Source organism: Peromyscus eremicus, chromosome 7 (genome assembly GCF_949786415.1).
Source record: "Peromyscus eremicus chromosome 7, PerEre_H2_v1, whole genome shotgun sequence".
In the NCBI taxonomy this organism is placed as follows: domain Eukaryota; kingdom Metazoa; phylum Chordata; class Mammalia; order Rodentia; family Cricetidae; genus Peromyscus; species Peromyscus eremicus.
Genome location: NC_081422.1, coordinates 90,368,871 through 90,381,368, shown reverse-complemented (window position 1 = coordinate 90,381,368; position 12,498 = coordinate 90,368,871). Strand labels below are relative to the sequence as shown.

Below are 12,498 nucleotides of genomic sequence, written 5' to 3'. Positions count from 1 at the left end.
TGTTTTCTTTTAAAATGCTGACCCAGAATTCAATTAATCTGCTTGTTTGTATCCTCTTTCCTGGCATCCATCATTTTTTTTTTTTAATCAATAAATTTGAACTCTTCACCTCACACTTGACCTCCTTCATGGCCTTTGATGAAGTTTAGTCTTTCTGAAGGGGTCACGTTGCTTTATCATGATGCTTTGGTTCTCTGTTGCAATTTGCCTAGTCCCTCCCATTTTATCTGGGGATTTTCTTTTTTTTTTTTTTTTTTTTTAAGCCTACAGCACCCGGTATTCCCAGGCGGTCTCCCGTCCAAGTACTAACCAGGCCCGACCCTGCTTAACTTCCGAGATCAGACGAGATCGGGCGCGTTCAGGGTGGTATGGCCGTAGACATGGGGATTTTCTTAATCAGCCAGCTCTTGAAGGCTCCATCCCCAGTATGAGTCAGTGAAAGGAACACACAGTGCTTGAGGACGTGCCTAACCTTCCCCTACTTCTCAGGAGCTGTGGCGCCCAAGCTGTGCTCAGCCTCTGGACTGTCCATCTCTGTCTCTATCCTTGTGGGCTTCCTTCTATTTCCTCTGTAGGTTTCTGAAGCTCTTTCTCTCTCTGGAATCAAGTCTACTTCTTCTTATTCTGACTCTTTCACTACCACATATGGGGGTGCTGCTTATAGCCCCCCATCTTACCTGAGAGTCTTATTTCAGCACTCTGAAATCAACACTGTTCCCCAAGTCTTAGACTCTGAAGTTCCATCAGCATCTTTAAGCCGTCTTCCTTTTCCAAAAAAAACGGAAATACATCTAGGTTTATTGCAACATGTAGTTACTAGTGTGCCAAAACAGCAGAGCATTTGGGATATGGGAAGAAAAAAACTGTGGTAGAAGTAATTTCTACTGTCTTTTAGGCAACTCTGGTCCCTCGGTCTCGTTCTGATTAATTGCAACAGGCCGGTGAGGTGGCCTTTACCTTTTGTGAGCTTGTGTAGCAGCCAAGTGTCAATAGTCCCAAAGCAGCAGTTGTCTTCCTCAACCGCCTTCTGCACCTGGGAGACAGAAGAACTCAACAGTCAACTCAAACTGACCACAGTAAACACGTGGAAAAATACAGATCAATGGATACACTGTAATCTCAATTATGAAAAATGCACCTAGAAAGATGATTTCTAGAATATATTCCAAAAGATTTTACTTATCAGTGAATGGGATTTAGAAGGGAGTACCTCCTACCATCTATGTGGTCCACTGAAAACTTTTAGTTTTACATCAACACATATTTTTAAAAAAAGAGAGCATGCATATTTTTAATTTAAATACACAAATATACTAGTATGACCTAAAGAAGTAATATTACACTATGGCTCAAGAGCTAAATCCAACTTATTGCTTATTTTTAAAAAAAATGTTTATCCACCCCTGCACAACTGGTCAAAATACAGAGAGAACAGCTGACTGTGGTGTGCACAACTCAGCTGATATGATACGACCCACATGGAAGTCTCAGGGAACATTGCGGAAGAGGGGTTGGGAAGACTCAGAGAACCAGAGGACCGAGACATCTACTGTGAGAGAGTGTCTTCTATACAGGACAGGGCAGCTGCACCAGGAAACCACAACAATAAGGTCACCTGAGGAAGATCGGCATGGCAATACCACTGTATGCCAACATGGATGGGGAAATCTCACAGTCCCCACGCCTAGATGAAGAGCTACACACGCTGGCTGTCGAGAAAGGAAGAATCAGTATTCTCTGGGCACGAGTCCCCTGAAAGGTTATCTAATCCCAAGTGGTGAGCCCTAAATACATGCACATATATATGTATTTATATGTATGTGCATATGTAATGTATATTATAATAATAATTACAGAAGAGGTCATGAATTTGAGACAGAGTGAAAAAGACATGGGAAGGGTCAGAGGGAAGAGGGGGAGGGGTAGAAATGATGTAAATGTAGCACTCGTCTGAAATTCTCAAAAAACAACAACAAAAACAACACTTTTAAACTTAAAAAACGGGGAGGGAAGAAGGGGAAAGTGGCTAAGAGAACTTCTCATTCACAACCACCTGTAACTCCAGCTCTAGGGGATGCAATGTGCTTTTCTGGCCTCCACAAGTACCCACATGGGGTACAAGTGTGTGTGAGAGCACACACACACACACACACACACACACACACCCCTAGGGGCAGTGGAAAAGTTCTCCACACAAAAGGCTTCCATACATCAAATCAAAAGGAGCTTGGGGCACTGAATGGCTTCTCAGGAAAGCGATAGAAAGAAGACTAACCTGTCAGTCTGTGTCTGTGTCATTATTTTCCTAAGATAGTTTTTTTATAAGGTCACTCACCTTCTCCCCCTTTCCTGATGACTGCAGCCTAGAGGGATGTGTAAATGCCAGGGAATGGGAGGAACTTTACAGATCTGTGGTGATATTGTGTTCCCCAAAATATTGTGCACCCTAATAAACATATTTGGGGGCAGAGAACAGAACAGCCACTAGATATAGAGGCCAGAAAATGGTGGCACACACGCCTTTAATCCTAGCATTCCAGAGGCAGAGATCCATCTGGATCTCTGTGAGTTAAAGGCCACCCTGGAAACAGCCAGGCATGGTGACACACGCCTTTAATCCCAGGAAGTAACAGCAGAAAGCAGAAAGGTATATAAGGTGTGAAAACCAGGCACTAGGCTCGTTAAGCTTTTAGGCTTTTGAGCAGCACAGTTCAGCTAAGATCCATCCAGTCTGAGGAAACAGGATCAGCTGAGGAATTGGCAAGGTGAGGTGGCTGTGGCTTGTTCTCTGATCTTCCAGCATTCACTGGCCTTGGGTTTGTTTTATTAATAAAACAAACTCTTTAAGATTCATGCTACATAGATCCCCTGTAGATGAATGCTGGATCATTGCCAGACCGTAGGTAGGTGGGAAGCCCACACCTGGGTATTATTTCTTTGATCAAAATGTTAATTACCATTTGTTTTGTTTCTGTGGGGCTAAGGATAGACCATGAAGCCTCAGACAGGCCAATCAAGTGCTCTGGCACTAAATTACACTCCTGTTCCCCAAACCCCTCCACCTCCCTTGCTCTGGGGCTCGTGATTGAACCCAGTCCTTGGCTGTACTAAGCAAATATTTAATCATCTGAGTTACATCTCCAGCTCTAAGCTATTTTTAAAGATCTATTTTTATTTTACATGGACGAGTACTTGCTTGCCTGAACGGGCGTTATGTGCCTGGAATCTATCCATAGAGGCCAGAAAAGAGTGTTGGATTCCCAGGAACTGGAATTACAGCCGGTTATGAACCGTCAAATGGATGCTGGGAACTGAGCCCAGGTCCAGATGCAAGGAAGTGCATCTGATCATCAAGCCATCATCTCTCCAGTTCCTCCACTTTCCTAACGGCTAAAACGTCAAACGAAGCTTTGAGGAATGGCAGTATCATAGATGATGAGGTTTATCCGAGGCAATTACTATTAACTGAAAACTTTACTCAAATACCCTAACAGCTACAGTTGGTCGACAGTTTTCATTGTTGGCTTGACACAGCCTAGAATCATCTGTAAAGAGTGTCACCGAGGGGCTGTCTAGATTAGGTGGACGTGCCTGTGGGGGAGATGTCTCGATTACCTTGACTGATGTAGGAAGGCTCAGCCTAAAAGAGGGCTCCGACATAGCCTGTTTGGGTCCTGTCTATAAACACAGAGAAAGTACCAGGTAAGGTGGTGCACACCTCAGTCAAAGCGCTTGAGGCAGAGGCAGGTGAATCTCTGTGATTTCTAGGCCAGCCTGGTCTTTATAGAGAGTTCCAGGACAGCCAGAATTAGAGAGACCCTGTCTCAAAAAAACCAAAACACCAAAGCAAGAGAGAAAGTGCGCTGAGTCTGGCAGAGCTTCCTGCCCTCTTCGTCCTGGGTTCCTGATGGAGGCTGCCATGGACCAGCCTTCTCCAGCTCCTGCCATGCAGCTCCCCTGCTCTGATGGACTGGAACCTGGAACCCAGGGCTGGGATAAACGCTTTCTGCCAGAAGTTGTATTCGTCAGGGTATGTCATCACAGCAACTGGACCTAAACTCAGACAGTTGCCTTGGCAACTTCCGACACTCTCTATGAAGACTCAGTACTGTTGGTTTAAAATTAGTGAGGCATTTGTGTCATGATATTGAAAAAAACATACATTTTATGACAAAAATTATATGAAATTCAAATTTTAGAATCTCTAAGTAAAGTTTGACTCGAATTCAGCTGTGTTTATTTGTTCAAGCTGCAACAGCTGAGCAGCTGTGACATAGGTCCTCAGAACCTAAAATAGTATTCTCTGGCCATTCACTACCAACACCAGGCCAAAAGCATGCCAAAGGGAAAAAAGGTGTCAGAGTCCCTTTAAACCAGATAATACAAAAGTTGAAATTCTGGATAGTATTAGTAGACTACAAAATAATTTCCTAAAACATGGTTTACCTCAACTCATCTGTCCTCATCTGTCCAAGCTGTCCTCCACCTCACCTCTAACTCACTCCTCAGCACCCTACAGGGACCCCCGTGTGGCCACTGTCTCGGCCACTGCTTCTCTCCTGGACTTCCACATGCCCATGGACATTCATATTTATTTATTATTTATATTTATTAGGTGTGGTACATGTGTGGGTACATGTCTGTACACATGCAGCCCCGTCATCTACATACATGATTATCTTTCTCCATGGCTCTCCACTTTTTTTGAGACACTACACCAACTGAACCTGGAGCTCACTGATTCGGCTAGACCGGCTGGTCAGAGAGCGCTCACTGCCTGTCTCCACTGCCTACCCCAGTGCTGGGACAGCAGATATGTGCCACAGTGCCGAGCTTTTATATGGGTGCTCAGGATCTGAACTCAGACCCTTCTGCTGTATGGTAAGCACTTTAACTAAGCCATCTTCATTTATATTTAAAACCCCCACATTTGGGAGTTTTTTTTGGGCAAAGAGCAGAAATTAAAGAAGAAAAACTTAAGTAAATAGCTGAAATAAAAATAACATCAAATGGAAACAAAAGAAATTACATTTTGGTAACAGAAAGGAGCCATGAAAGGAAAATGATACATGGTCCAAAATGAGTGTCATTTAGAAGATATCTACCATGATTAGTTTTTGAAATGGAATCTCACTGTACTGACCAGTTGATCTCTGGGGCTCACATGAGCCTCCAGCACCAATCTCCCATGATGCTCCGGTAACAGGTACACACCACCACACCCGAGTCTATTCCAAATATTTTGAAGATTACATTCCAGAGTCTGCCACTTAAACACGAAGTATTTTAAAGTAATTTCTTACTTAGAACTGTTAGGTCAAATTTTTATTCTAAAATTGTTTCAATATACAACTTTAAAGAAAAAAATGGAACGCTTTATGAATTTGCTTATCAAATTTTATCCAGGGGGCATGCTGATCTTCTCAGGATTGTTACAGTGAAGTGTGACACCAAAGTGAGCCCCACATACAACGTTCTTGACATGCCAAAGGTGGCTGAAATCAACGGGGTTTTCCTTCCTTCTTTCTCTTTTCAAAAGCAACCATTTATTAGAACAAATACAAGGGTATAAAAAGCAGGAAAGAGGGGGAAAGGGAGGAGACTGACATCAGAATTGATTGTCAGCTGTAGAAAGACATAAACGTCTATTTTTTAAAAAGTATTTACACTTAAAATGCAGATACTTACATACATACATACATACATCACTTATCCTTTAAAGAAATCAAAAGCAGACAAGTTTGACTAAAATAAAACCAAGAAACGCAACCAAAACTCCCCCACAAACCAAAAAAGTCCACAGAGAATTGAATGTCTCACTTCCATTCAGACCCTGGCTCCAAGGTATGCCCGCTTCCTACTCAGAAGAGCATAGTGCTGAGCAACCCAGCCTCTAGGCTCTCAATGGGGATTTTCTAATTCAGAAAAAATATCAGGGCACAGGAGTGCACACCTATAACCCCAGCATTTTGGAGGTAGAGGCAGAAGGAATCAGGTGTTCAATTCCTCATTGATCCATCAGGGCTAACATCACAGGACAAATAGCTGTCCTGAAAACTAGAAACACAGGTAAACACGAAGAACAGCTTCTCTGGCAGTAGGAGCCAGAGAGGAAGGCCGACAGAGCGGCAGATGAACTGCTGCAGGATGTAAGACAAGAATGAACACCCAGGGCCCTCGTCTTTGAGGGTGAGCTTTTGGCGGGGGGGGGGGGGGGGGGGGGGGGGTAGTGGTGAAGTAACCACTGTGAAACAAACCCAGATTGTGCTGTACTCCTTAAAATTGGTCTGCAATCAAAAACAACAACAAACAAACCAACAAAAACATTGGCTCTGCAGAGCCTGACCAACTTTGGTTTTACCTGAGCCTAGTTCAGTCTCCTGTAGCATGCCTGACTCACCCAAAGAGCTGAGTTCCTGTGAAGGCCACAGGCCAGGACACACACTCACTAGAAGACTAACAGGTAAGTGGAAGGCAGTAGGGTGTTTCCCCTTCATGAATGTCATCCCATCATCATCTCCCCAATGTAGCCAAGGCCAGCTTTAAACTTATTGTCAGTCTCCTGCCTCAGCCTTCCAATTGCTGGGGTTACAGGTGTGCCCCATCATGCCCAGCTGTTATCACAGCACTTGACCCAGGTGGTGCCACACAGACGTCTATTCCACAAGACACCACTGAGTGGCACACTTCGGTTGTGCCCACCCCTCCTACGTGTGCTAGGATAGAAGACGAAGATTTTAAACACAGGAACCAAGTGAGGACGGCTGTCATCCACACCAGTATCGCTGAGTACGTCGTTTACCCCCAAACAGCTGGATTACTGTTCTTCTTACTCTTTGGCTTTTTCTTCTCCGCCATCATGATCCCCTCTTCACACATACAATCTTTTCTTACCTCAGACAGGTTTTGTAGAATCCAGACCAATCTCAAGGTGACATGCTGGGGGGTGAAATTGAAGCGACTGACTGTGGACATTAGTTTACTTCTACTGAAGAAGTGAAGAACTCGGCAGGCTCCGCGCAAGAGCTGTTTTAAAAACAAGAGATATTTTTAAGAAAATACATTTAATGGTACTTGATCTTCTTTTTCTCTTCCCACCTTTATTTTATTTATTTATTTATTTTTTGAGACAGAGTCTTACTATGTAGTCCTGGCTGGCCTTGAACACAGAGATCCAGCTGCTTCTGCCTCCCAAGTACTGGGATTAAAGTCCTGTGCCACAATGTCCAGCTTCAGTAGTTTCTTTCTTTTTTTAAAAAAGATTTATTTATTTATACATATACAGTGTTCTGCCTGCATGTTGCCTGCATACCCAGAAGAGGGCAGTGAGCCATCATGTTGTTGCTAGGAATTGAACTCAGGAACTGTGGGAAGAGTAGCTTGTGTTTCTTTCTTTCTTTCTTTCTTTTTTTTTTTTTTTTTGACTTTTTGAGACGGGGTTTCTCTGTGTAGTTTTTGGTGCCTGTCCTGGATCTCGCTCTGTAGACCAGGCTGGCCTCGAACTCACAGAGATCCGCCTGGCTCTGCCTCCCGAGTGCTGGGATTAAAGGCGTGCGCCACCACCGCCCAGCCAGCCTGTGCTCTTAACCTCTGAGTCATCTCTCTAGCCCTTAAGTAGTTTGTTACAAAACAAAACACTGTATATGTATAAAGAGCATTTGTCGCTCTTGCAGAGCACCTGGGCTCGGGTCCACCACCCACATGGTGGCTGACAATCTTCTGTAACTCCAGCTCCAGGGGATTCACCTCCTTCTTCTGACATCTGTGGGCACTGGGCACACATGTGCTGCACAGACACACATACATGCAGACAAAACACTCAGACACATAAAACAAAAACGTATAAGTCTTTAAAAAATACTTTTTAAGAACAAACAAAAACACAACATGGAGCCAGGTGTAGTGGTGCATACTTCAGTACCTGGGAGACAGGTAGTAGGAAGACCACAAGTTCAAAGTCAGCCCCGGCACCATAACGAGTTCTAAGTCAGGGGCTACAACGGAGACCCTGTGTTAAAGCAAACGAGGGGGAGCTGGCTCAGGGGTGAGAGTGCTTGTTGTGCACGAAGAGGACTGAAGTTCTGATCCCCAGCACCAACACAAATGTCATGAGGATGTGGAGGCCCACCTGTAACTCCCCAGACACTCCTCCTGCACCCGCTCAGAACACTACTGTAGCTAAGAAGGCATCTAAGCACGGGGCGTCAGAAGTCAACACCAGCGGGACTGACTATCGGTAATAACACCAAATGCTGCAGGCTGCATCCTGTCGGAGGGGCAAAAAATGGCTTCATCTTTTCCCTCGACAACAGCACCCTTGGGAGTGTGGGGTACTTACAGAAATAACGTGACAGCGGCCAGGACACGCTGTTCTTACTGTGCTTGCCGTCACTACCCTTTACGGGTGGCCCACAATGCACCAGGGTGTCATGTGAAGAGCTGTGAAAGCCTGCTGGCTAGCTACGTCATACCCATTCACTTAGTTAGAAACGATGATGTAAGTTGGTCATTTCAATCCATGTAGTCTAAACCTTTTCCCTTTTCCCAGGCAGAAACATGAATTCTCTTAATCATGTGAAACACAGGTCCACCCCAACCCCCCTCCAGCCTTCCTGAGGATCAGTAGAAAGCACTAAAATCTACCACAAATGCTTCTCGGGGCTAGCTTTACCTTTCACTTTTTGGGGAAATATGTGATTGACTCTTTTAGTCTTAATGTCCTAAAACATAAAAGGTAGGGGACTCTTACAGTTAAGAGTCATTTATAGAAAAAAAAAATAAAAACATTTGATTTTAAAAATTACCTTCAGTACAAGAGAATTATTCCAGGATTTTACAAGTTCAGCTGCCCTTAGGTCTCGCCAACTAATGAAGTTGTGAAAATGACGTCCTGTTTTCCTAAGGGAGACGGAAATAGTAAAGTATAAATCAGATACTATATTAAAGGTCTGCCACAGAGGGCTGGGGATATTGGCAGGACATTTGCTAGAATGTGTGAGGCCCCAGGTCCAATCTGTAGCATTAAGGAAAAAAAACCTATCAAAAGAGAAAACAAATAAAAAAAAAAAGATACTATAATTTCAAAATACAATCAAGTAGATGGAACTTTCTATTGAATTCTCTGGTTTTCATAAATTGAACACGTGACATACAATTCTGTGACATTAATTGGATCATGGCTTATTCCACACTTGAGAGGCTGAAGGAGGAAGGCTGCTGTGAGTTTCAGGCGAGCCTGGGATACAGAGGAGATCTTGTTTTAATAAGCCAAGCCCCCGCCCAACCCAGAAATATTATGTAACTGTAACATATAGTATCAGATTTTGAATAGACTTTACCCAAAAGACTGTCCTTTTGAAACAATGTAACATGTACACTTTCAACAACAAAATTACTGAAAAGCCCTTCGAGATATGCTCTATGTTTTAAAAAGCAAATAGGTCTGGCATGGTCCCACATGCCTTTAACCCCAGCACTGCAGAGGCAGGCAAATTTCCAAGTTCTAGCCCAGCCTGGTCTACACAGGGAGCTCCAGGTCAGCGAGTGCTACATAGTAAGACTCTTTGTCTCACAAAACAAATCATGAAACAAACAAAAAGCCCATGGGTCCCCTTCCCTCAGCTCACCCCGATACAATCATGTATCAACGTCTGACCCACAGGCGATCTCCAGCACTCCTCAGCCTCTCCATCTCTCTCAGCTTTAGAACCTGGTATCTAATATGATTACCAAGATTGTATCCAATAATGAAAAGTCCAGGGCTAGTGGGATGGCTGGGCAGGTAAAAGCCATAGCAGCAGGGAGTTCAATGTCCAGAGCGCACTGTGGAAGTAAAGAACCAACTCCCAAAAGTGCCTCCACACACACAGTGACACATGGCGACACACTCATATACATTTACATACACATACAGACACACGCGCAGTAATATTTCATTTTATCTGTGTGTACGGGTATTTTGTCTGCATATGTCTGCACACGACATGCACCCAGAGCCCGCAGAGGCCACAGGAGGTCATCGATCCCCTAGAATTGGAGTTCATTAGCTGTATTAGGGGATTCTTAGCCATCATATGGGGGCTGAGAATCAAAGAGAGGTCTAGCTCCCAATAATAAAAATTTTTAAAAGAAAGAAAATAGAAAACTCAAAGCCAGGCACGGTGACACACGCCTGTAATCTCATTTAGAAGGTCTAAAGCAGGAAGACTGTAAGGAATGCCATGCCAGCCTGGTCTACCTGGGATAGAATGAGACCTCATCCAAAATTAATTATCTTCCAGTGGTGGCTGCGAACACAAGCAGGAACACTGAATAGGCAGGAGTATGAGTTCAAGGCCTGCCTAGGCTACATCATTCTCTTCCAAAGAACAAGGCAAAGCAAAGAAAGATCTAGCAAACCCTGGGTCAACACTACAATAACAGAGGTAAGAAACACAGAAAGAAAAAGCTGTCTTCTTCTGAGGCTCCTGCAAGTTACCCGCTGGTGTGTGCTAATATTTTTCCTTTTCTAATTTTTTAATTTTTTTTTTTTTTTTACAGTGCTGGAGATTGAACCTGGGACCGGAGCTGCAGGCCCCAGTCCCGACCTCTTCTGTCCAAGCACAGGTCTTTTTCTGTGTCTTTTTCTGTGTCATCATCAACTTAACCACCTTCAGCTCCTAATACTATCACTCCACCATTCACTTGGGCAGCGCATACCCCTAGTCACTTACTGGTTTCAGCAAACATTTCTGAAGGTATTAGTTCCAGAAGACAGAGATAGAGAGGTGAACAGAACACAGGCACTTTTGCTCTGGAGAATATACTTTTACCTTTACCACGAGACTCGAATAAATAAACAATCACCCCATCGCTTACAGACAACAGGAACACGCCCCATGAAGGAGAAATACAAGCACTTGAGTATCACATTAGGGACAACCCGCCTGTCGGGAGGAAGGGAAGGCTTCACTGAGAAAGGACAATGGAATTGGCTCCCCGGACCCACAGCATCAACCAGGAGGTAAGAGCTCTGACAGAGAGGCTGTTAAGTGTTCAACGGTCCCACGGTAGGTGAAGCACAGAAGCGCTGAAAGACTAACATGACGGAAGAGGAGAAAAATCACAAGACGGAACTGGGCTTAACTCAAAACACGCTACAAAACAATCTAGAAGCTGATCTCAAGTATTGGCCCATACTCCAATATTCATTTACCACAGAACTAGGTTAGTTTCAGCTCTATAAAAGCAGGAAACAGAGAGGACTGTGAATGACAGTATCTGAAACGAACTGAATCCTGGTAACACTTTACCCCTTTCTGTAGCTGCTAACACCCTTGGTGTCAGAAACAATTAGTAATAACCATTAACACAAACATCAAATGCTACAGTAACAGCCACATTTGGCTCGGGACAGTCATTTCTATAGGGTAATGGCCAATACAAATCCCCCGAGGGCATCCCCTTTGTATCCAGTTCCGCAAGCAGCACAGAGTTCCTGGCTGAGAACCTCAGGAGTTACTGAGTGATCCCAGTGTGTGACTCACATTTTACACTGTTAATTGGCACACACCCTGATCTGGGGTTGGCTGGCAAAGTCTCCCCGAGAGACTCCCTCAGCAACTGAAGAAACAAACAAGTCGTGATTTCTCAAAAGCAGCAAAATGGAGGAAATCCGAATTACAATTATTGCAGAAAGCGAGCTAAGTACACCATGGACTAAACATGAAAAAAAGAAGGTTTGCCCAAAGAATATGAAAAAAATTAAGGACTGAAAAACATTAACACCGAGCTTCCTGACTTTGTGGGAGTATGAGGGGGGAGCTCAAGGAGAAAACATGAAATTCAAAGTTTTAAACTTCTGGATATGAACACCATAAGGAAAATCAGTTTCTAAGGCCATGAAGACAGGAATGCACTATGGTTTAAAAAAAAAAAAAGAAAAAAAAAGCAAAGCCCAACATGATGGCTCACACCCAAAATCTCTGAACTCAGGAGGCTGAGCAAGAGGATTACCACAAATCTGAGGGCAGTTTGGGTTATTTAGTGAAAGCTTATCTCAAACAACGCTACAGAGCCAGGGAGATGGCCAGTGGGCAACAAGCCACATGCGTGTGTACTCGTAATCCCAGAGCTGGAGAGGCAGGGACCGGACGACCCCTTGGTGCTTCTTAGCCAGTCCAGCCACTGGTCAGCTCCAGGTTCAGTGAAAAAGCCCGACTCAAGACTGAGGTGGAGACCAACAGAGGAAGACACCCAGGGTTGACTTTTGACCTCTATACATGTGTGCTCACATAAGCGTGTGTGCACATGGGGGTGGGGACAACAAGGAAAGGTGTTAGACTAGATTGGAACGAACAGTGACTGTGGCACGGGTCCCAGTCTGTCTTTCTCTCAGCGGAACAGGCCGTACTTCCTGCTCACTCTGGGGTCATCTTGCCATTTATGGGGAGTGGGTGGATGTTGCCATCAGGACACACATAATGGTTCTCTACTGCCCAGTGGGCAGAATAAGACTCC

The 12,498-nt window shown here is 44.3% G+C and overlaps 1 protein-coding gene and 2 non-coding genes across 3 annotated transcripts in view; all 3 read right to left on the bottom strand.

Moving 5' to 3' along the window:
- Gk5 (glycerol kinase 5) overlaps positions 1–12,498 on the bottom strand; it is a 62,134-nt gene that overhangs the window by 31,845 nt on the left and 17,791 nt on the right. Inside the window, exons 4-6 of the mRNA XM_059267073.1 lie at positions 8,805–8,898; positions 6,895–7,026; positions 958–1,033 (exon numbers count right to left, since the gene is read on the bottom strand). Of these exons, the coding sequence (XP_059123056.1) occupies positions 958–1,033; positions 6,895–7,026; positions 8,805–8,898 (302 nt within the window). The remainder of the gene's footprint in view (positions 1–957; positions 1,034–6,894; positions 7,027–8,804; positions 8,899–12,498) is intronic.
- On the bottom strand, positions 262–380 carry LOC131915707 (5S ribosomal RNA). The gene has a single exon (XR_009380371.1). It is a non-coding gene; the product is annotated as a 5S ribosomal RNA (ribosomal RNA).
- Positions 5,361–5,462, bottom strand: LOC131915731 (U6 spliceosomal RNA). Its single transcript, XR_009380387.1, has one exon. It is a non-coding gene; the product is annotated as a U6 spliceosomal RNA (small nuclear RNA).